Raw genomic sequence first — 25,688 nt, forward strand, 5'->3', positions numbered from 1 at the left:
TGCAAAACATTTTGTTACGTTGTGCACTAATGAAAACGACCCTGGTTTCCCTCATTTACCTTCCTGTCTTCTTTATCCTTTTCCCCCCTTCCGTCTCCTTAGTAGTTGCTCCCTTGCTGTCGTTGCATCACACTTTGTTTGTGAAACGGGCTCATTACATCTGGGCCTTGTGCTCAATGATACTATGATGATCAAGTAGCAAGGGACAGCACCAGCCGTCTAGGCCGCAAGCTCAATTCAAACAAACCAATTCTCAGTTCAACTTGACTGGGCCTTGTTCAATAGGCATCATACAAAAAAATGTCTGAATGCACATTTTCATTTTGTCGCATGTTGCACACCCTAATGAACACAACCCTTGTCACAACTCAAGCACTTTGAGCTACATTCTGTGTATGACATGTGCTGCACAAATAAATATTTCTAAATGAATTAATTGATTTAATTGTCTCATAGGCGACCACAGTGGAGGACATGGAGGCACGGCTAGACTGTGGCCTGGTCAAGGGCCACGCATACGCAGTGACGGACGTGAAGAAGGTGCGTCTGGGCCAGGGCCTGCTGGCATTCTTCAAGTCAGAGAAGCTCAATATGATCCGCATGAGGAACCCCTGGGGAGAGAAGGAGTGGAGCGGGCCCTGGAGCGACAGGTAAATACACAACACTGCCTCCTCAGGCCTGGAAGTGGTACTACACAACCATAGTATTAGATTTAGAATTCTTATTCTAATTCGATGAACACAACACTGCTTAATGAAAGCTTCTCCTATTCAGAGTGCCTTTACTGCCTCGAAACGACTAGACCGTGTAGGAGTAATGAGGTGGAGAAAGAGGTGTTCTCCATCTTCTGAAATGGAGGAGGGGGGGGTGGATAAATGCCATAAATTAACTGTTGTGAATGTGAGTTTTTGTTTTATTTCTTTCTTTTAAGAAACACAACAATGTGGAGGGAAAATGAAGGGTAGGCTCTACATTTGTTTTTTACATTTCAGTAATAATGCAGAAGAAGGAGACACAAAAAGTGAAAGCCATTACAATGTCATTCCGATATCTGCAGGGGTGTTGTTAGTACAGTGACTATTATATTGTGGAGTGAATTCCATGAACTCAACTGTTTGGAACTGAGTTAATCAGATGTGTACGAGTCGTATTGTTATACATAAACTTGGTTGAGTGGTAAAAAAAATGTAAAGAATAATAATAATACAGTTATTATTTTTGAAGGCACACGTGCACATGTTCACACGTTTAAGTCACCTTAAAGTTTAAAAAAAAATATAGAATCCAAAAAATATCTAACATAATCAATCAAATCACACGCTCAACAGTTCATTTATGGCATTTATCATGTAATAGGATGGGGAGAAGACTAAGAGCTTCTCTCTTCCTCCTCCTGTTGTGTCCTATTGTTTATCGCTAGGTTGTATGACATAGCAGAGATTGTAGGGCTCGCTCATGAAGGCAGCTGAATTATTGAGTAGGTAAAGGAGAGAGATGTTAGTTCTTAAAGGGGAAGTGACTGAGTCGTGTTATTAAAGGAGTCGTCTCCTTTCATTCATATAGTCATAGTCATAGGAATGCATGTATAATATATCTGGGGTTTGATCACAATTGGAGAAATGTAATTTTATTGTTTAATGTGGAAGTTTGTCACAGAGTCCCACAGAAGTTGTGGAACTGGCAGTAATTTCATAGAAACAGAAGAGAGGTTTATTTTCATATGCACGTAGGCACACACACAATTGCTATGTATTGCCGATACCTGCAATTCTTACTTCCTGGGGTAAGTCTTCCTGTTTTAATCTATGACTGCTCCTGAGAAAATTGCTGTCCGTTGTCATGTGGTGCTGAACTTCGGGAATCTCCAATCCAAAGGGTTTTTCAGTGGTGTGTTTGCTCTGTAATTTCCTTTGTGTCATACTGTCGAACATGAGGTAATTTCATGTCTGTGCCCCCAGCTCAGAGGAGTGGAAGAAGGTGAGCAAGAGTGAGAGAGAGAAGCTGGGCGTCACTGTGCAGGATGACGGAGAATTCTGGTGAGAGGGACCACCATACTCACACACACACACCCACCCCATTAAAACATTAGGGGCCATTTACCCACACACAGATTAAGCCTAGGCCTGGACTAAAAAGCATGCTCCGGACTATGATTAATCTGTATCCGGGAAACCAGCCCTAGTTAATTCATCTGAATTTTATTAACTGATTGAGCGGCACTTTCCTAAATATTCCCTCCCTTCCACCCTAGGATGACGTTTGATGACTTCTGCCAGTACTTCACGGACCTGATCCTGTGCCGCCTCATCAACACCTCTTATCTGAGCATCCACAAAACATGGGAGGAGGAAGTGATGAGGGGCTCCTGGGTCCCCCGCCAAGACCCTCTGAGGAACCGCTCTGGGGGATGCATCAACCACAAGGCCACCTTCCTCCAGAACCCACAGGTGGGGTGCATGAGGGTGGAGGGTGTGTGGAAGTGGGTGGATGGTGGGAGGCTGGGTAGGAATGTTTTTGTACTGTGTAAATTTATTTGTTGTTTTTCTGTTGGTGTCTTTGCATGTAATGCATATTCTGTATTTGATTTGAGGAGATTGTTCTAATTAGTGTGTTTATGTCTCTCTGCAGTATGTGTTTGATGTGAATAAGGTAGAGGATGAGGTGTTGATCGCCCTGCAGCAGAAGGAGAGAAGAGCCACCACCAAGGACGGCAAAGGAGATAACCTGGCCATAGGCTTCGACATTCACCGGGTATGCGGGCACACACACAGAGAGATGAAGACACACACACGAGAACAGACTCACCGAGTTTAAGAGACACATACGCAGATGTTAACACACACCCAGATGGACACACACAGATGGATACACAGGAAGATGAACACACTGTCGCGCCACATTAATTTTTCCTTGAGCCTCTTCATGCTTTACTTCATGGTATTGCCATCTCTTTACTTCCTTGCTACTCATAACATAAAAGATAAGACGTAAGGATCCTGGTTCAGTCCCTGCATGTGCCATCTTTCCACCTCCTATATCTGTCTCCCTGCTTCTGCCTCTATACTTGCTCTGCCTGATGATGCCATATCTACCTTGAACGTCTCCCTTTAAAATGTGACCCTGATGTCATGTCCCCACCCGTCCTCTAGGTGGAGCTGAACAGAAAGTACCGCATGCACACGGCCCAGCAGAAGGTGGCGGGCTCCATCTACATCAACTCGCGCTGCGTCTTTCTCAGGAAGGAGCTCAAGGAGGGTCGCTACATCATCATCCCCACGACTTTTGACCCCGGGCAGCAGGGCGACTTCCTGTTGCGGGTCTTCACCGACGTGCCTTCAGACTGCAAGTAAACCAGCCGGCCGACATAGACTCACCCCCACACCCCTTCCGTTTAACCTCCTTACCTTTACAAAGGGATAGTTCATCTTGGTATTTTACAACACTTGGGGTTCAAGTATTTTTTGCAGTTTTACTACTTACTTCAAAAAAGTGAACGGTCCCTTTAACATGCACACCAGTTGAATTGTATGGGTTTCTATAAAAGGATTTTAGCTTGTTGATAACGTTGAATTGTATGTGTTTCTATAAAAGGATTTTAGCTTGTTGATAACGTTGAATTGTATGTGTTTCTATAAAACGATTTTAGCTTGTTGATAACGTTGAATTGTATGGGTTTCTATAAAACGATTTTAGCTTGTTGATAACGTTGAATTGTATGTGTTTCTATAAAAGGATTTTAGCTTGTTGATAAAGTTGAATTGTATGGGTTTCTATAAAACGATTTTAGCTTGTTGATAAAGTTGAATTGTATGGGTTTCTATAAAAGGATTTTAGCTTGTTGATAACGTTGAATTGTATGGGTTTCTATAAAAGGATTTTAGCTTGTTGATAACGTTGAATTGTATGGGTTTCTATAAAAGGATTTTAGCTTGTTGATAACGTTGAATTGCATGGGTTTCTATAAAAGGATTTTAGCTTGTTGATAACGTTGAATTGTATGGGTTTCTATAAAACGATTTTAGCTTGTTGATAACGTTGAATTGTATGGGTTTCTATAAAAGGATTTTAGCTTGTTGATAAAGTTGAATTGTATGTGTTTCTATAAAACGATTTTAGCTTGTTGATAACGTTGAATTGTATGGGTTTCTATAAAACGATTTTAGCTTGTTGATAACGTTGAATTGTATGTGTTTCTATAAAAGGATTTTAGCTTGTTGATAAAGTTGAATTGTATGGGTTTCTATAAAACGATTTTAGCTTGTTGATAATGTTGAATTGTATGGGTTTCTATAAAAGGATTTTAGCTTGTTGATAACGTTGAATTGTATGGGTTTCTATCAAATGAGGTTAGCTTGTTGATAAAGTTGAATTGATTCTCTAAGTGGACCCAGAACCCTTTTCACGTCATTTGTCATCCACTGCCATTACTCTCACCAAAATGAATGACACCCATATTCACTTTCCTTCCCTACCCAACAGAGAGTTGAACCTAGATGAGCCCCCACAGACGTGTTGGACGGGCATGTGTGGTTACCCCCAGCTGGTCACCCAGGTCCACGTTCTGAGTGCTGAGGGACTCCAGGGCCAGGACTCTAATGGAGGTAAGCTAGTAAGGCTGCAGTAGGAAATAGTAGGCCTACAGTAAAGTAAGCTACAGTATGCACCCATGTCGAAGGGAGGCTTTGGGAGTTGACTTGCATAGACCATTTTCACACGAGCTACACTAGGATGGCCCGGTTGTATCTCCATCATTGTTACTGGACCATGCTGGAAAGGATGGGGGATATTTGGAGGGGAAAGGTTCTGGTCGACACAATAAACTCTTCTGCCGATGGGTAACTTGAGTTTAAGTGTGTACTGTACATTTTGTGCGAGTGTGTATGTGTTTTTCCGTGCCCCAGCATGTGTTGCAAGGTGAACTCTTCTGGTCATACACAGAGCTGCACTGTCTCATTCCCAACAAGAAGAGGCACCCGGCCAAAACACAAGGAGGTACATCAGCATCACCTAGTGGCTAGTGGCTTAGCTACAGCTAGACATATTGCACAGTTAATAGTCCAATAGGCTTTGGCTCAGCACAGAAACAGCCCCTAGCCCCTAAACCCCTTCAAACTCAACTCTGGACCTCAAAGCCAGTTCCACTACATGTTTACATTGTTCCCCTCTAATCAGGGAATGATTTAGACCTGGGACACCAGGTGTGTTCAATTAATTATCAGGTAGAACAGAAAACCAGCAGGCTCTGGACTTCGTAGGGCAAGAGTTGAATACCCATGTCCTAACCCTTAACCCCTAGCTTCATGTAGATCGAAGAGGATTGGATAGATATAAGCAAAATGGTTCCACAAAGGGCTATGTCTAGGAAGACCTTTTTCCATATGGCTGAAACCCTCCCTTTCAGATTTATAGTCTTCTATAGTACCCCGTATCCTCTACCTACCTAGTAGCACAAGCAACTAAAGCCCTTCTCCACCCACCTGTCTGCTTGGATTGGATTCATTTAGACCTCGAGTTGGTTTTGGCCTGCATAGTTGAGTACACATGCACACACACGTTTACACTTCCCATGCCGATACAGAGATTGACAGCTGTCACTCATCCTTCCTTCCCTCTCCCTCCCAGCCTCGGACCCGTACGTCATCATCACCTGTGAGGGAGAGAGAGTGCGCTCGCCGGTGCACAAGGACACGCGGAGCCCCAACTTCGATGTCAAAGGCCTGTTCTACCGCAAGAAGCCCAAGGAAGGCATCCACATTGAGGTAAGCACAGACGGAGAGGAGGAACTCTTTTTTGTGTATCTGTCTGTCTGTGTTCATACAGTATGTATCCCAGAATGTTTTACTCTTAACTTTTTGAAAATCACTTTTCCTATGCTTCCCCTCTCTCCCGCTTTGTCTCTTTCTTCTCTGCTCTCCTTGGACCATAATAGATCTACAATAAGAACGTAATTGTGGATACCTTCCTGGGTCAGGTGACCCTGTCCAGTGACCCAAACGACCGGCAGGAGCAGCACACACTCCACCTGCGCGACAAGGGCAACCGCCAAGACAACGACCTCCCGGGCACGGTCACCGTGCGCCTCATCACCTGCATCACACTCATCAACATATGACGTCACAACCACCGCCGTCGCCTCTCTCGCCATGAGATGTCGAAGGAGCTTGACCTTTGTCATCTTGTGACGACCTTTCGCCCCCCTAAACCGAGCATGTCAGTTAAACGGTTAATTCCCCCCCCACCACTGCTCCACCCCAACCCAACACCCCCTTCAACATATACACACAGCTTTCTTTCTGACTCTCACTCTCACTGTTACACACACACACACAAACACACAGGCCATGTCTGAGTTCCAAATAGTAGGCTGATTGGGTATGCCAAAATATAAAGTTTTATAGTATGTGAAATATTGAACATTTTGTTTGCTTTAAATGCCAGGATGTCAAACTCATTTAATCTTTCCATCTAGTAGAATTCACTGCACACTATTGAGGAAGAGAAGTGTCTTTTCAGACCCACGTAGGTGTGACAACAGCCGATAAACTGCTGATAATCAGCTACCAAAATGAAAGAATGGTGGGAAACAAAGCAATTGTGCGTTAGATGTCCCATTCTCAGTATGGGTGAGCCTGGTATGTTTTTTTTTAAGCTTACTGCCTACATATACTAAACAGTACATTCTAAATAGTATGAAGTATGACGAGTACACAGTATGTATATCGTTTTAGTAAGTAGTAGGCAAGACTACTCTCTCTACATGCCTTCAACTCACACACACACACACACACACACACACACACACACACACACACACACACACTTTTAACATGCTCCTGCACCCCTTATGCATCTGCCAGCGTCTCTAAGGGCTATACATCGCCTTAAGGCTGAGTGGGTCCCTTTAGGAGCCTGTGACCAGCCATATGTCGGGTGGGAGGGGGGTCATTGTATTGGGTGGTACACTGGGTGTAGCCTTGCCTCCTCCCCCCTCCATCACATCTTTCCCCTCTTCCCACTCCCATCCCCTCAGAATACGCTACCCTTCGCTTCTACAGGTTGCCATGGACAAAATAGAGTTTAGCACGGCAAAAAGATTCTGCCTGCATTGCACACGCCCCGTTTACACACAAATGTTTGATTTAATTGACCTTTATTTAACATCACACTCTTAGCTTAGCAACCGGCGCTTTTGATATGCTCCAGTGGAGTGCCATGTTCAAGTGCTTTATGGGACCAAAGACGGACCAGGCCCTCCCTCCCTCTCTCTTTTGTCGGCGGCAGTTGCCACCGTGCCACGTCAGTCGGTCATCTCTATGGCAACGCCACTGCCTGACGCTTCCTAAGTCATGGGACTCCTGTCAATTGACCTGAATCGCGTGAACTGAGAGACACAGCAGCTGTTGTGTGTGTGTGTGTGTGCATGCATTCGTACGTGTTATGCCTGCGCCTTTGAACATCATGCACCTCGCCTGGCTCTGACAGGCTCACGGACACGGCTGGATGGAGGGATGAGCGGAAGAAGAGAGAGAAGAGGCAGGAAATCCATCAGTCGACTCCTGCCAAAAACAGCGTGCCATAGCCTTGTTCCTGGCTCTGACTCTGTTGTGACTCGATACCGCTATTCCCGACCGGAACACAGTTTGGATTAGCATCATTTTAAACTATTTGAAATGGTAGTGTGAAAAGAGTGGGTTTTTGTCTGGCCAAGACAGAGACTATCACATCATTCAGAAGCATCACTGGTACAATCCCCAAAACCGTTAGCATCTCTTCTCACGTAGATGATGTCGCGCTTTCTCTTTTGACCTGCTTTCCACAGGCTATTTATCTATATTCCTATTATACCTCTGACACTGGCAAGCGGCGGAGAAAGAAGATACACAAGGAGATTCAAGCCCCAAACGCTCTATTGTCAAGTATCTTTTCAAAAGTGCAATATGATTGCAGAGACTTTTCTAGAGCAGGATCTGACGTGGGATCCCACGTCCGTTTAGAATCATTCCAGAGACGTTTGATTTTTTTTTGAATGTAATGCCGAGAGCTTTCGACCGACCGATCTCTCGCTTTCTCTTTATCGAACCATCAATCCCTTCGACCTGTTTATGTGCTTGTTTCAACGCCTTTTTCTTTCTTTTTGTTTGCATTACTCGAACAACAACGGCATTTATTGCATTTGATTTATTTATTGCGTCGTCACAGTTTTATATATTTCTATATTTATTAATGCATTCATTGAATTAATGTGTCTCGCATAGATCATTTTTAATAATATGTACATGGCCTTGTATTGTTCTTCCATTGTTACTATTTTATATTTTCTTTCCATCTTCAGTGTGGAAAACAAAGGGTCGTGTTGAACAATCAGCGTGTTTTACACCTATTGCACCTCATATCAATGTCATATCAAGATGTTTAAAAGGGTCACTTTTTAAGGCACTGATCGGTGACATCCACCATTCATAACAATATGTTTTTACTGTTTACTGTCATTCGTTGCTTCAAATGACGAAAATGCCATTCAAGTGCTGTGTGACATATGTATTTCCTTCTATGTTGTTCAGTTGCAGACTAAGACAGAGAGACTAAACTCGTTGCTAAAGAAAACTCTGAAAGGGATCGTTCATGCTAAATCTATTTTTGTGTCGAATTACTCTTACCTTGAGTTGTGTCTGAAGGCCCATAGTGACAGAATCTGCCAGTAGTTAGCATAATTAGAATCGTCCAAATTCATTCATGTAAACAGCGGTGCCGATATTGGCAGAGCTGCTTTGCAAGCCGAAACTTCAAACTGTCTTGTTATATATAAGGCAATATGTTATACAAGTAACATATCGTAAGAAAAACTGAAACAAAAAAATAGAAACAAAAATTGGACAAACAATTGAGTAAACTGAAATAAAATAATTCAGAAAAACATTTTTAAAACTGGTTGACCAAAAGTATGTGGATACCCGCTCGTTGAACCTCTCATTCCAAATCATGGGCATTAATATGGAGTTGGTGCCCCTTTGCTGCTATAACAGCCTCCACTCTTCTGGGAAGACTTTCCACTAGATGTTGGAACTTTGCCTGGGGGGACTTGCTTCCATTCAGCCACAAGAGCATTAGTGAGGTTGGGCACTAATGTGGGGCGATCAGGCCTGGCCCGCAGTCAGCGTTCCAATTCAATGTGGTTGAGGTCAGGGCTCTGTGCAGGCCACTCAAGTTTTTCCACACCGATCTCGACAAACCCTTTCTGCATGGACCTCGCTTTGTGCACGCGGGCATTGTCATGCTGGAACAGGAAAGGGGCTTCCCCAAACTGTTGCCACAAAATTGTAAGCACAGAATCGTCTAGAATGTCATTGCATGCTGTAGCGTTAAGATTTCACTGGAACTAAGGGGCCTAGCCAGACCATTATTCCTCCTCCACCAAAGTTTACAGTTGTCACTATGCATTCTACTGGCATCCGTCAAACCTGTAGCTAACGGAAGAAATCCGAGCGCGAATGTGAACCATAGACGTGAACAATGGCTGCATCGGTTGTTTTGAGTACATTGCTAGAAAGGACAAAAGAAAATGTATTGGAGTGTCAGAAGATGGCAGCACGTGTGGGACAGAGATTAAAGAGAACACCCAAAGAACCTCAACGTTCATCTGAACTGTGCCCACAAAGAATCATACACTTTCATTATAAAGCCAGCTACCGGCTTATTAGTATATGCTCGTTAACAGCAACCAACTTTAGCAGTTATCATGAAAAGAATAGAAACATCAGAACCTAATTCACGTTTAAAAAAAGAGAAGAAGCGCTTGTTCATTTATTAATCCAGTCTGGCAAGTCCACGAGCCTTCAGATAATTCAACCAACCACCTGATCCCAAATGTAAAACCTGGCGCTGCTAGAGTAAACAGGTGGATTGCTTTGCAAATTGATACAGCAACCCAGAAAGTTAAGGAAATTCTGAAAGAGGCATGACAAAATGACCGTGTGTAAACGGATGGAGCAAGAAAGGAATGACTACTTAATTTATGAGTATATCAGCCTGCTTCTATCACCCCTCCTCCAACAAGGCACAGCATGCGTTGCTCCGACCTCCATCGGATTTAGCATCCATACACCGGAGAGGTAATTGACTGGAAGTGACATACCAGAGGAGAAGATCCTCCTTGTCGTAACTGACAACGGGGTGAACATAGTCAAGGCTATCGAGCTATTACAGAACTGGCAAGAGAATGATCAACAACAATCAGAGCTGGCCATAGCTTTGAACGGTGTGGTGGGAATGTCTGAATCTGAGTTAGACACAGACGACTATCCTTTCAAATCCAAGTCACATTAAGATTCATTTAGAATTTAAACCGAAACAAACCTATGACCAGACCCATCACTATATGTATTATTGTCCCCCAGTCACAAGAAGTGACCCCCCCCAAGAATAGAAACTATAGGCCTGCCACGCATGCATAATGCTACTTTCTGTCCCTAACACACACATTTAAACTGACATGAAATAATATCAAATGATATAGAAATTATTTTATCCAACTCAAAGTCAATTTTAAAAAAATATTACATTTGTCTGAAGACGAGCTGAAACTAAACTGAACTTTAAATAAAAATCTATAAACTAAAACTAAATCACAACTATAATAACCTAGATGTTTTGTCTCTCTGAAGAAAATGTTCAAGTTACTCATAATGGCTGTAATTTAGTCAGGATCATTTTGAGATAATGCCTGAGAAGCCGGTGTTTGGGGGATATATTGGCGCGGGTGTTGTTAGGCCCGAGACGAAGTCGAGCCTCAAGATCACCCCCAAAAGCTAACATTCTGTTTATCCTCTAAGTAAAGTGTTACAGAGAATATAATGTTATGGAGAGAAGGGTCATGGTTACGGTAAAGGCAATAGAGTGCCATAGAGCGCATACAGGTGTCACAGGGTTCAAATATGACCATATACCAAGCAGATTAATCTTCCATGCCAGGTGAAGAAGAGGTCCTCCTGTCAATAAGGGGATTGGTTGGTTTTCTGTTGCCAGGATGTAGCCATGTGTGTCCATTCAGCCAGACTGGTGCTCGGCTCTACTCTGACCAGGGGCACCTGTGGTGGGCAGGTTAGCAGCAGCCATTTTAGTTATTCATACGACTCAGTTTCACAATCTTGTTGTGACCCCCAAAGACAAACAATGTCTTCAGTTAGGTAGTTTGCCCAAGTCCTTATCGTTAGCTATTGCTAGTGGCAGTATTACAGCGTCTGTTCTGACCATATCTGAACCAATAATAGTCACCAGGACCAAGGGGTTGTATCACATGTGCTAGACCATCACTCGTCTTTTTAACTCAAGAAAAAAATGTGCCAAAATGTACTGTTGGTTCAGGTTCTGCAGTAGATTAGCTTTGTTTGCCACTCTTGTGGACATACAATAACTAGTTAAACATTGTGGGCATTGCCAAGCCTTTCTCCTTCCAATATGCTTTTTGTGTGTCTTTGTCAAACACGCCTGCTGGTTGAGATCTCATTGCGTTAACATTGCACGTTCTTGTCATTTGCCAGAAGCATCAATTACTCAAGGTACGATTGGTTTACCCTTGGTGAGCGGAGTGTCAATTCGGTGATCTGATTTTTCTGTCTCTGTATATATTTTTCTGATGGTCCATGGCAAATGTTTTAAGGACACAAAACGCATAAGAATGTTCAGAAATTTGGCCTGTTTTATATCAAACCAATAACACCAATGCATGAAGCAAATTACTTCAAATCAGCTTGCACAGTTTGATTTTCAAAGATATTATATTTTTTATTCAAAGTGTTGTAAACAGTGTTACTACTTTCATATATTGAAGGCTTCTGTTGCACACTTGCATGTATTTGACAGATTCTGAACATTTGAATTCAGCATCCCAAACAGTATGCACTGTATATGAAAAGTGGCAGCAGCCAAAGTGTTTGTCCACTACTGCAGGACTCTTATTGTGACAAATGTAGATATATGGTGACGCACAAGGAAGTAGCACAAGGTCCCTCGTGGGCCACAAACCCCAGTCCCCTGATCGTGACACAAACACCCTACCCCCCCCCCGATCCCAATAATGATATCCCCACTGGAAGAGATTGTTAGGCACCTTTCAAGGATCATTACACTCTTAAGTTCATCATTACCCCCTACGTTTACAGGACTTACCTTCGAAAGCCACGATCACTATCCCACTTCTGACGTCCAGTGTGATAAATGTGGAAGTTGTGCTAAGTCTGTAGTGGGCTGTGAACACCAGTTGCCTAGCCTAAAGATGAACACCCTATCCACAATTACAATAGGGCTATCCCAGTTGGGAGGGATTGTACTGTGCTTATCAAGTCCAGGGTCATTACAATATATTCTTTACATTTCAGACGCAAGAGCATATAATAGTTGAGAGACATTTTAAAGCAATGGTCCGCAAGAATACTTGTCAGATACTTATCCAGTTAAATTTGAAAGCAACAAAAAAATTGTTAGAGATGGACAACATAAAACATGTGAGAAATACCGAAAATAATTGATTGCAGAGAGTGTTTGTATTGTGTTTACGATTTATTTGGATTATGTGTTTTATTAAAGCCTGTGTAATGGCCAAACAGTACTTTCTATGTTTCAGTTGAACACAGACATCACCATGGTGCAATGATTTACCTATGTTAGCTCATTTAGCCTCGGAGCTACCTGGAGTTTGTTAGCCTGCATACCGCTGCATGTGAACTTTAAAGGACATTGGTCATGAAACGTGATACATGTTTATGCTAGGTGTTACGTCATCTTTACGATAGCATTATGTAGATTATATGACATTGCTCACTCAAATTTGCCAAGTCATGTGACACCTTCTGTGGTGGCCATGTTTTCAAAAATGGAGTTTGATACGTTCGACGAAGGAGCTTGTGATTCTCTTGTACTTTTCTGCTGATGTTTATTAACTCGAGGCTGGAATATACTGCATGGTGACACTTATAGAAGATACTAAGGTCTTTATAACGAGTAGCCTATCTTTTATCAATATTTTATACTCTTGTTAATTTTATATATCCAATTAACCTTGTGTTCTCTACGCTTAACACTGATATGTTTACTGATAGCTAGATATCAGAATGTACTGTATGCTTATCTGAGTGTTCTTTTTTTGTTTCCGTGCATGTTTGTTTGATTTCATTATCGGTTACACTGGTTATTTTATAGTTATGATATGGAAATCATTTATTTTCATTTTGTATTTTATGTCAACTTGTGGCATGACTTTCAAATAAAACATTAAACCTGATTTTATTTTCAATTTTATCTGTCAGAAATGGCTGCCAATGTGTGGTCCAGGGTTGGGGTCAATTCAGGAAGTAAATTGTATCTAACTTTGGTGTAATCACGTCTTTCTCATTATACGGTTAGTAGTTGTCGTTTAAAAAAACAAGACCCTCAGTCTTCACATGGCATTATCAACTGGCACATAGTCCCCAAAACCACCCTATTCATAAGCCAGGAATTACACAACTGTGTTAACCCTCATTCTCCTTATACATAGTGGGGTCCAAAATTATTGACACCCTTGCACATTTTTATCAAGGGTGTCAATCATTTCAAACACCACTGTAACGTGTCTTCGAAAACTATTCATACCCCTTGAATTATTCCACATTTTGTTTTTACAGCCTGAATTCAAAATGGATAAAAAAATATCTAAGCCATCTTCACAAAATACCCCATAATGACAAAGTTATTAAAAAAATGAAAATGAGGTAGAGAAGTATCTAACTTACGTAAGTATTCACACCCCTGGGTCAATAATTTGTAGAAGCACCATTGGCCGCGATTACAGTGATTATTTGCGATTATTTGAGTGGTCTTGGGTATTACTGTATCGTCTTTGACATCTTGATTTTCTCCCATTCTTCCTTTGCAGATTTTCTCAAACTCGTAAATTAGATGAGGAGCGGCAGTTAACAGCAATCTTCAGGTCTTTCCACAGATTTAAAATGGAATTCAAGTCTGGGCTTTGTCTGGGCCACTCAACGACTTTCACATTCTTTTTCTTTAGACATTCCAGCATTGCTTTTGCTGTATGCTTGGGGTCATTGTCCTGTTGGAATGTAAATCCCCCCCCAGTCTAAGGGAATTTAAACTCTAAAGCAGGTCTTCATTAAGGATTTGCCTGTATTTGGCTCCATTCATTGCTCCTGCTAACCTTACCATTCCCCTAGTCCCTGTTGCTGAAAAGCATCCCCATCGCATGATGCTGCCACTACCATACTTCACATTAAGAATGTTGTTAGACTGGTGATGAGCTGTGCCTGGTTTTCTCCTGACTTTGCATTTAGGCCAAAGAGTAAACTTTTGGTCTCATCAGACCATTGCCTTATGCTCAGTCTTTCATGCGCCTTTCTGCAAACTCCAGACGTTCTGTCATGTGCCTTTTTCTCAGGATTGGCTTTCATCTGGCCACTCTCCCACAAAGCCCAGGATGGTGACGTGCTGTAGAGACTGGTCCTTCTGGCAGGTTCTCCCATCTCAGCTAAATCGCTCAGTAGTTTTGTCAGATTGGTAATTTGGTTCTTGGTCACCTCCCTGACAAAGGTCCTTCTTGCCCAGTTGCTCAGTTTGGTTGGACGGCCAGCTCTAGGAAGAGTATTTTTTGCTTGTCATATCCAATTACGATCTTGTCTCATGGCTGCAACTCCCCAACGGGCTCGGGAGAGGCGAAGGTCGAGTCATGCCTCCTCTGAAAACATGCTCCTTAACACCTGCCCGCTTAACCCGGAAGCCTGCCGCACCAATGTGTCAGAGGAACTACCATTCAACTGAAGACCGAGGTCAGTCTGCAGGTGTCCGGCCTGCCACAAGGAGTCGCTAGAATGTGATGACCAAGTAAAGTCCCCCCCGGCCCGGACGACGCTGGGCCAATTATGTACCGCCCTATGGGACTCCCGATCATGGCCGGTTGTGACACAGCCTGGGATCTAACCCGGGTCTGTGTTACAGCCTTATTCTAAAATTAATTACATTGTTTTTTTTCTTCCAACAATCTACACACAATACCCCATAATGATGAAGCAAAAACAGGTTTGGCACACGTGTAATTTGGGAGTTTCTCCTATTCCTCTCTGCAGACCCTCTCCAGCTCTGTTGGATGGGTTGGATGGGGAGTGTCGCTGTATAGCTATTTTCAGGTCTCTCCAGAGATGTTCAATCGGGTTCAATTTGGGGCTCTTGCAGGGTCACTCAAGGACATTCAGATACGTGTCCCGAAGCCACTTCTTTGTGCTTAGGGTCGTCCTGTTGGAAGGGGAACCTTCGCCCCAGTCTGGTCCTGAGCACTCTGGAGGATTTCATCAAGGATCTCTCTGTACTTTGCTCGTTCATCTTTCCCTCACTCATGCCAGTCTCCCACTCCCTGCAACTGAAAAACATCCCCACATCATGATGTTGCCATCACTATGCTTCACCGTAGGGTTGGTATTGGCCAGGTGATGAGCGGTGCCTGGTTTCCTCCAGATGTGCATTCAGACCAAAGAGTTCAATCTTGGTTTCATCAGACCAGAAAATCTTGTTTCTCGTGGTCGGAGAGTCCTTTTGGCAAACTCCAAGCAGGCTGTCATGTGCCTTTTACTGAGTGGCTTCTGTCTGGCCACTCTACCATAACGGCCTGATTGGTGGAGTGCTGCAGAGATGGTTGTCCTACTGGAAGGTTCTCTCATCTCCACAGAGGAACTCTGGAGGTCTGTCAGAGTGACCATCAGATTCTTGGTCACCTCCCTGACAAGGCCTTTCTCGGCCGGGGGGCCAGCTCTAGGAAGTCTTGGTGGTTCCAAACTTCTTCCATTTAAGAATGATGGAGACCGCTGTGTTCTTGGGGACCTTCAATGCTGCAGAATATATTTTGTACCCTTCCCCAGATCTGTGCCTCGACACAGTTCTATCTCAGAGCTCTACGGACAATTCCTTCGATCTCATGGCTTGGTTTTTGCTTTGACATGCACTGTCAACTGGGACTTTATATAGAGGTGCGTGGCTTTCCAAATCATGTCCAATACATTTAATTTACCACAGGTAGACTCCTATCAAGTTGTTGAAACATCTCAAGGATGATAAATGGAAACAGGATGCACCCGAGTTAAATTTCGTTTCAAGGCAAAGGGTCTGAATATTTATGTAAATAAGGTATTCGTGTTTCATCTTATTAATAAATTAGCAAAAATGTCAAAAATGTTTTCACTTTGTCATTATGGGGCATTGTGTGTAGATTGAGGAAAACATGTATTTAATCAGTTTTAGAATAAGGCTGTAACGTAACAATATGGAAAGAGTGAAGGGGTCTGAATACTTTCCGAATGCAATGTATGCCTCCTCACAAATCTCTGAGATCTACTAACAATTCCTTGGACAGGGTATAGTTTCTGCTCTGACATGCACTGTCAGACAGCTGTGTTTCTAAATCATTACCAAACAATATAACTGGCCACAAATGGACTCCAATCAAATTGTTGTGGCATCTCAATGATGATCAAAGGAAATTGGATGCACCTGTGCTCAATTTGGAGTGTCATAGCAAAGGGGTGTGAATACTTACAGTACCAAACTTTAGACACACCTACTCATTCCAGGGTTTTTCTTAATTTTTACTATTTTCTACATTGTAGAATAATAGTGACGACTGTCACGAACCGGCTCAAAGTCCGTAACAAAAAGGGAGACACCGTGGAGACAAGGAATAACAAAATGTGTATTACCTGAAGTAAACAAAATACAATTAACAATGGTCTGTGTCGTCCGTAATCAGTAGTGTAAGTAAGTGTTTGCATGCATAAATGTGATAATGAGGGGTGTTGAAAGGTGCCAAAACAAACAAAAGGCCACAAAAATGCCACAACCAAAATCTATCAGTGTGTCCTTATGGAGAGAGTCTCCTCAATGAATAGGGAAGAGGTGTATTTATCCTGGGACACACCCGGGCCCAGGTGTGTCCCATGTCGCTGATGACCCTCCCAGCTCCGCCCACCGACATCCTATTAAGGAAAAGAAGAGCAAAGAGAAAGAATACGGCAAACAGAGTGGGAGGGTCGTCACAAGACATCAAAACTATGACATAACGTGTAATCATGTTGTGACCAAAAAAGTGTGAAACAAATCAAAATATACTTTATATTTGAGATTCTTCAAATTAGCCACCATGTGCCTTGATGAAAGCATTGCACACTCTTGGCATTCTCTCAACCAGCTTTATGAGGTAGTCACCTGGAATGTATTTTAATTAACAGGTGTGCCTTGTTAAAAGTTCATTTGTGGAATTCTTTTCCTTCTTAATGCGTTTGAACCAATTAGTTGTATTGTGAATAGGTACAGTAGGGGTGGTATACAGAAGATAGCCCTATTCGGTAAAAGACCAAATCCATATTATGGCATGAATAGCTCAAATAAGCAAAGATAAATTACAGTCCATCATAACTTTAATAACACCCCCCATCCCGCATGCGGGAGCGTAATCATCGACTGACGCTATAATTAGCATAATGCAACGGACATAAATATCCCTAGAAAATATTTATATTCATGAAAATCACAAATGAAATATATTGAGACACAGCTTAGCCTTTTGTTAATCACCCTGTCATCTCAGATTTTCCAAATATGCTTTACAGCCAAAGCTAGACAAGCATTTGTGTAAGTTTATCGATAGCCTAGCATATAATTTTGTCCAGCTAGCAGCAGGTAACTTGGTCACGGAAATCAGAAAAGCAATCAAATTAAATTGTTTACCTTTAGAGCTTCGGATATTTTCATTCACAAGACTCCCAGTTAGATAGCCAATGTTCCTTTTTTCCAAAAATATTATTTTTGTGGGCGAAATAGCTCCGTTTGTTCTTCACGTTTGGCTGAGAAATCGCCCGGAAATTGCAGTCACGAAAACGGTGAAAAATATTTCAAATTAGCTCCATAATATCGACAAAAACATGGCAAACGTTGTTTATAATCCATCCTCAAGGTGTTTTTCAAATATCTATTCGATAATATATCCATCAGGACGATTCGTTTTTCAGTAGGACCGATTGGAGTAATGGCTACCTCTGTATTTTACACGAGAGTCACCCTGGGAGCCATCAGGTGACCACTTGCGCAATGTCGCCGCCTACGGCTATTCTTCAACATAAATGCGTAAAACTACGTCACCATGCTGTAGACACTTTGGAGAATACGTAGAAAGTGTAATCTGGTTGATAGCTCATTCAAAGCTCAATAGGGACTCATTGGAACGCAGCGCTTTCAAAACCTGGGGCACTTCCGGATTGGATTTTTCTCAGGCTTTCGCCTGCAACATCAGTTCTGTTATACTCACAGACAATATCTTTACAGTTTTGGAAACGTTAGAGTGTTTTCTATCCTAAGATGTCAATTATATGCATATTCTAGCAACTTGTCCTGACAAAATATCCTTTTTAAAACGGGAATGTTTTTTTCCCAAAAATGAAGATACTGCCCCTAGAGTCGCAAGAGGTTTTAAGACATGAAAGTAAGTCAATCCAGAACATTTCAAGAACTTTGACAGTTTCTTCAAGTGCAGTCGCAAAGACCATGAAGCACTATGATGAAAATGGCTCTCTTGAGGACCGCCACAAGAAAGGGAGACCCAAAATCTTCTGCATAAGTTCATTAGAGTTAGCAGCCTCAGATTGCAGCCCAAATAAATGCTTCACAGAGTTCAAGTAACAGACACATCTCAACATCAACTGTTCGGAGGAGACTGCGTGAATCAGGCCTTCATGGTTGAATTGCTGCTTAGAAACCACTACTAAAGGACACCAATAAAAAGAAGAGACGTGCTTGGGCCAAGAAACACAATCAATGGACATTGGACTGGTGGAAATCTGTCCTTTGGTCTGTTGAGTCCAAATTTGGGATTTTTGGTTCCAACCGCAGTGTCTTTGTGAGATGCAGAGTAGGTGAACGGATGATGTCAGCATTTGTGGTTCCCACGGTGAAGCATGGAGGAGGTGTTGTGATGTTGAGAGGGTTCTTTGCTGGAGACACTGTCTGTGATGTATATAGAATTCAAGGCACACTTAACCAGCATGGCTACCACAGCATAATACAGCGATACACCATCACATCTGGTTTGAGTTAAGTGGGACTATCATTTATTTTTCAACAGGACAATGACCCAAAACACACCTCCAGGCTGTGTAAGGGCTATATGACCATGTAGAAAATAGTTTAAAAAATAAAAACCCTTGAATAAGTACAGTGGGGAGAAGAAGTATTTGATGCACTCCCGATTTTGCAGGTTTTCTTACTTACAAAGCACGTAGAGGTCTGTAATTTTTATCATAGGTACACTTCAACTGTGAGAGACGGAATCTAAAACAAAAATCCAGAAAATCACATTGCATGATTTTTAAGTAATTAATTTATGATTATTTATTTATGAATTTATGATAGAAATTACAGACCTCTACATGCTTCGTAAGTAGGAAAACCTGCAAAATCGTCAGTGTATCAAATACTTGTTCTCCCCACTGTAGGTGTGTCCAAACTTTTGACTGGTACTGTTTGTAAATGAGATGTCTGTATTTCATTTACAAAAAATATATATTCTAAAAACATGTTTTCACTTGGTCATTATGGGGTATTGTGTGTAGATGTTATTTTTCACCCTTCTATTTAAATTAATTTTGAATTCAGGCTATAAATCAAACGGTATGAATGCTTTCTGAGGGCACTATATATTACATTACAATGTGTTTTGTGGGACAATAGGTGCAGGATGGAAGAAGGGATTGGGCGGAGGAGAGCAGATATGTATCTTGCATCTAGCCCTGCGTCTAAGCAGCCAAGTGACCAGCCCTGTCTGTTGCAACCCTGACCAGTCTGGCACCATCTGCCACCCCATGACATCTCAGTCCCCAGCCTCTTCCTCTTCCCCCCTCCTTCCCCCTTCTCGACTGGTCACTGTGCCTGTGTGGCGCACTAAGTCCGCCTCCCTGCTAATGGAGATCAGTGGTCTAACTGAATGAGCGAGAGAGGGGCTGTAGTCACTCTTCTACCAGAGAGCAACAGGTACCTCAGAGGGAGAGAAGGAAAAGGGGAATGCATGTGACAGCGTGAGAGAGGACAAACAGAGACCGAGACCGCAGCAAGTGGAAAGATTTCAAGAGAGCTTTTCTTTTGGTCACCCTGCTTCTTCCCATTGATTCATCTGCTATCTGGATGTAACCAGTTACCTGGACTTACCAGAGTGGAAGAGAGGGACAAGGAAAGAGGAAAGAAGCAAGGAGACAGAGGAACTGGAGTGTCTTGAGTGGTAAGTAAGGAAGTAAATGACGTAAGGCAGTCAGGGCTGAGGGCTTAGCTGTCCCAGGGCACGGTGTTGGCACCTTTCTTCAGGCATTAGTTACCCAAATCCTCTTACGGCTTGCTCGCCGCTCAGCCAGCTCAAGCCCACTGCATGCTCCCTCCGTACCAGGCCTCAAAGGGACCATTTATACTCTGACTTAGAGAAACAGAACGTGACTCTTTCTGTGCGTGTGTGTGTGTGGTGGTTGGGAGTGTATGTTGCCAGAACGTGTGTTCAAGTAGATTTGTACTTTTTTTTATTAAATCAAGTTGGTAAAATATGATTAAATGACCCTAGTACAGAATAAACTGGTAGGATTGTGAGTGAGAATGAGAAAAGGCGTTTGACGTTGGTGCTTTGAGGTATCTAAATTCTAGATTTCCTTGTGCATGTTGTTTTTTAACCTCTACAGGTCTGTGTCCCTAAACCGGGACGGTTGTTGCGAATGTGCACCAATGTGACTCGAATAACGTTGTAAACAACAGCCAACTTTCCGGGATATAGACATGTCTTATATGGGCAGAAAGCTTAAATTATTTTTTATCTAACTGCAGTGTCAAATTTACAGTAGCTATTACAGTGAAAACATACCATGCTATTGTTTGAGGAGAGTGCACAACAACAAAACACTTATCACAGAAACTGGTTTGATACATTCACCTCTGAATGTCAATAATGTACTTACATTCAGTAATCTTGATCTTACTTGTCATCCTGAGGGTCCCAGAGATAAATTGTAGCATAGTTTTGTTTGATAAAATCCATTTGTATATTCAAATGTAGGAACTTGGTTCTACAGTTTGAACCACTTTTTGTTTGTAATATATTTTACCAGATCTAATGTGTTATATTCTTCTACATTCATTTCACATTTCCACAAACATCAGTGTTTACTTTCAAATGGTATCAAGAATATGCATGTCCTTGCTTCAGGTCCTGAGCTTCAGGCAGTTAGATTTGGGTATGTCATTTCAGGCAAAAATTGAAAAATCCTTATTAACGAGGACATCGGCCATTGATCAGGGAACTTTTTTGTAACATCTTTGAAATGCAAGAGAAAGGCCATAATGAGAGCACACCGAGCTCTGGCCTCAAAACCCCCCAGCAGCACCCCACCAAGATCCATAGTAGTGCGGTTCCTAAAATTCTCAGTCAAAGAGAAAGTCTTACATGCAACCTGGAAAAAGCCTGATAACTTCCAAGGCCAACGAGTGTTCTTTGATCATGACTACGCGGGAGAGATACTGAAAAGAAGGAAGGAATACACCCCCATTAAGAAAGCACTTAAAGAGAAGGGTATTCGCTTCCAAACAACCAGACCCGGCAAAAATGCGGGTATTTCTGGAAAATGGCCCGGTTACATACGAGCCTGCAGACGAGGCAGCTGAGGACCTGAAGTCAAGGGGCTTCCCAGTGGAGTATACCGCCAGGAGAAAGGCGACATCACCAGCGGAGAGACTCGAACAAGCTCTCCCATGGAATGGATCATTGTCGACAAGCAGGGTCATGGAGAAAGAGGGAAACCATCTCGGCGAGAGGACGTTCACATCCGAGAGAGACTCAGGCATTTCCAACGGGAAGATGTAAGACACTGAATCGGATTTAACAGAATTAATAGTTACCGCGAGCTGTTAAGACTGGGTTGTTACGGTTGACATTGCAATAGGTAAAAAATGTACCCTATTTTCCCCCAATGCTGAACAAGGGTGAGTTGCCAAAAGCATGTGTTCTTTACGAACACACTAAGTAGCGTCACGTTAATAACATATATATTAGCTAAGGATTAATGACACATTGACAACGGGGCGACAGAAGGGCATATCAAGGGGAGGATTCATGATTTGCAAGCATGACCGATATAGTTTTCACTTGTAATTAACCGATGTGTATAAGCGACGAAATAGGCGCCCTTATTATTTTCGGTTCCAACGGGTCTTGTTTGTGACTACGTCACGCATTTTCATATCTGAGCGAGGGGCCCATCCTGCGGACAGGCTCATCCCCTCAAACCCCAGAGGCAAGAGACAGTCCTCTGACATGGGAGTCCAAATACCAAGGTATTTTCCCACTTTGGTTTACTTTATTATCGTTCTTGATTTTTCGTTCATTTTTAGGTTTATGATAAGCAGGCAGATATGGTGCACAGGTTTTTTATTTATATCGATGCATCATGGGGAATTTAAGGTCATAAGTCTCAATGTAAACGGACTGGGGAGTGTCATCAAGAGAAGTAAGGTCATCAGTCTCAATGTAAACGGACTGGGGAGTGACATCAAGAGAAGTAAGGTCATCAGTCTCAATGTAAACGGACTGGGGAGTGTCATCAAGAGAAGTAAGGTCATCAGTCTCAATGTAAACGGACTGGGGAGTGTCATCAAGAGAAGTAAGGTCCTAGGTCTCAATGTAAAAGGACTGGGGAGTGACATCAAGAGAAGTAAGGTCATCAGTCTCAATGTAAACGGACTGGGGAGTGACATCAAGAGAAGTAAGGTCCTAAGTCTCAATGTAAACGGACTGGGGAGTGTCATCAAGAGAAGTAAGGTCATAAGTCTCAATGTAAACGGACTGGGGAGTGACATCAAGAGAAGTAAGGTCATCAGTCTCAATGTAAACAGACTGGGGAGTTACATCAAGAGAAGTAAGGTCATAAGTCTCAATGTAAACGGACTGGGGAGTTACATCAAGAGAAGTAAGGTCATAAGTCTCAATGTAAACGGACTGGGGAGTGACATCAAGAGAAGTAAGGTCATAAGTCTCAATGTAAACGGACTGGGGAGTGACATCAAGAGAAGTAAGGTCATAGCAAAGATGAAACGGGAGAGAGTTGACATACTATTCTGTCAGGAAACTCACTTATCCACACCTGAACACGAGAAACTCAAGAAAATGGGATATAGGAACACTTTTTTTTTCTTCTTACAAAATGAGTAGAAGGGAAGTTGCAATCTTGATCCGAAATTCAGTTAATTTTGAGTTGATGTCAGAAATAAAAGACAAGGAGGGTAGATTTATACTTGTTAAATGTAAACTGGATAACAAGGAAGTTACATTATTTAATGTATACACACCCCCAGGGAGTGACATGGTCTTCTACAGGAAGTTACATTATTGAATGTATATGCACCCCCAGGAAGTGACATGGTCTTCTACAGGAAGTTACATTATTGAATGTATATGCACCCCCAGGGAGTGACATGGTCTTCTACAGGAAGTTACATTATTGAATGTATATGCACCCCCAGGGAGTGACATGGTCTTCTACAGGAAGTTACATTATTGAATGTATATGCACCCCCAGGGAGTGACATGGTCTTCTACAGGAAGTTACATTATTGAATGTATATGCACCCCCGGGGAGTGACATGGTATTCTACAGGAAGTTACATTATTGAATGTATATGCACCCCCAGGGAGTGACATGGTATTCTACAGGAAGTTACATTATTGAATGTATATGCACCCCCAGGGAGTGACATGGTCTTCTACAGGAAGTTACATTATTGAATGTATATGCACCCCCAGGGAGTGACATGGTCTTCTACAGGAAGTTACATTATTGAATGTATATGCACCCCCAGGGAGTGACATGGTATTCTACAGGAAGTTACATTATTGAATGTATATGCACCCCCAGGGAGTGACATGGTCTTCTACAGGAAGTTACATTATTGAATGTATATGCACCCCCAGGGAGTGACATGGTATTCTACAGGAAGTTACATTATTGAATGTATATGCACCCCCAGGGAGTGACATGGTATTCTACAGGAAGTTACATTATTGAATGTATATGCACCCCCAGGGAGTGACATGGTCTTCTACAGGAAGTTACATTATTGAATGTATATGCACCCCCAGGGAGTGACATGGTCTTCTACAGGAAGTTACATTATTGAATGTATATGCACCCCCAGGGAGTGACATGGTCTTCTACAGGAAGTTACATTATTGAATGTATATGCACCCCCAGGGAGTGACATGGTCTTCTACAGGAAGTTACATTATTGAATGTATATGCACCCCCAGGGAGTGACATGGTCTTCTACAGGAAGTTACATTATTGAATGTATATGCACCCCCAGGGAGTGACATGGTCTTCTACAGGAAGTTACATTATTGAATGTATATGCACCCCCAGGGAGTGACATGGTCTTCTACAGGAAGTTACATTATTGAATGTATATGCACCCCCAGGGAGTGACATGGTCTTCTACAGGAAGTTACATTATTGAATGTATATGCACCCCCAGGGAGTGACATGGTCTTCTACAGGAAGTTACATTATTGAATGTATATGCACCCCCAGGGAGTGACATGGTCTTCTACAGGAAGTTACATTATTGAATGTATATGCACCCCCAGGAAGTGACATGGTCTTCTACGGGAAGGTGTTTCATTTAATTGCCACAGAAACCACTGGCACTCTTATCTGTGGAGGGGACTTTAACACAATTCTAAACTCAAAACTGGACAGCACAAACCAAAATAGGAAAATGAGCCGAGTTGACAAAAAGATCAATAGGATACTGCAGGATCTATGACTGCTCAATGTATGGCGTGACACCCACAATACCGGTAAGGAATATACTTTTTACTCAGCCCGCCACACTGAATACTCCAGGTTAGACTACTTTTTTAATGTACAGTGCAGATAGACACAGGCTTAAGGATTGTAGAATCGGGCAGAGCGACTTATCAGGTCATAATGGAGTTTACCTAACTCTACACCTTGATAGCAAACCAAGAAATACTATATGGAGACGTAATACAAGCATGCTGAATGATCCAGCATTCATGGAATCAATAAAGACATAATTGAACATCTATCTGGAGAATAACGATAATGGGGAAGTATCTCCTGCTATATTGTGGGATGCAGCTAAGGCAGTAGAGGGAAGATCATAGCCACATCATCTCTCAAGAAAAAGATTAAAGCACAGAAACTGTTGAAATTACAGGAAACCCTAAGAAACTTCGAGAACGATCTCATAGTCAATACAAAGACACTCCTTATATTACGAGAGATTCAAAAGGTAAAACAGGAAATTGACCAGATTTATAGAGAAGAAGTAGAGAAAAAGCTTAGGTTCCTGAAACAACGATATTATGAAGCAGGCTCAAAGGCAACCAAATCACTAGCATAGAGACTCAAGGAAACAACAAGCACGGAATGCCATTTTCAAAATAAAAGACCCCAAAACAAAAAATAAGGACATGGAGACTACTCTGACAGAGATACTCATACAGTCAGTCCTGGGAAATAAGGACATGGAGACTACTCTGACAGATATACCCATACAGTCAGTACTGGGAAATAAGGACATGGAGACTACTCTGACAGAGATACTCATACAGT

General features: G+C 42.3%; 3 protein-coding genes across 3 annotated transcripts in view; 2 read left to right on the forward strand and 1 right to left on the reverse strand.

The window, feature by feature from the left end:
• The window catches only part of LOC118390953 (calpain-5-like), a 49,966-nt gene extending 39,551 nt beyond the window's left edge, over positions 1-10,415 (forward strand). Inside the window, exons 6-13 of the mRNA XM_035781826.2 lie at positions 457-650; positions 1,959-2,036; positions 2,252-2,447; positions 2,629-2,751; positions 3,150-3,346; positions 4,480-4,601; positions 5,623-5,759; positions 5,930-10,415. Coding sequence (XP_035637719.1) covers positions 457-650; positions 1,959-2,036; positions 2,252-2,447; positions 2,629-2,751; positions 3,150-3,346; positions 4,480-4,601; positions 5,623-5,759; positions 5,930-6,112 — 1,230 coding nt within the window. The 3' untranslated portion in view covers positions 6,113-10,415. The remainder of the gene's footprint in view (positions 1-456; positions 651-1,958; positions 2,037-2,251; positions 2,448-2,628; positions 2,752-3,149; positions 3,347-4,479; positions 4,602-5,622; positions 5,760-5,929) is intronic.
• Positions 1-25,688, reverse strand: part of LOC118390955 (glycerophosphodiester phosphodiesterase domain-containing protein 5-like) — a 248,573-nt gene that overhangs the window by 124,049 nt on the left and 98,836 nt on the right. The gene's annotated exons all lie outside the window — the stretch shown is intronic.
• The window catches only part of LOC118391763 (unconventional myosin-VIIa-like), an 83,881-nt gene continuing 78,245 nt past the window's right edge, over positions 20,053-25,688 (forward strand). Inside the window, exon 1 of the mRNA XM_052457716.1 lies at positions 20,053-20,299. The gene's annotated coding sequence lies outside the window, so the exon portion shown is untranslated. The remainder of the gene's footprint in view (positions 20,300-25,688) is intronic.

This window comes from Oncorhynchus keta, chromosome 12, assembly GCF_023373465.1.
Source record: "Oncorhynchus keta strain PuntledgeMale-10-30-2019 chromosome 12, Oket_V2, whole genome shotgun sequence".
NCBI classification, from domain to species: domain Eukaryota; kingdom Metazoa; phylum Chordata; class Actinopteri; order Salmoniformes; family Salmonidae; genus Oncorhynchus; species Oncorhynchus keta.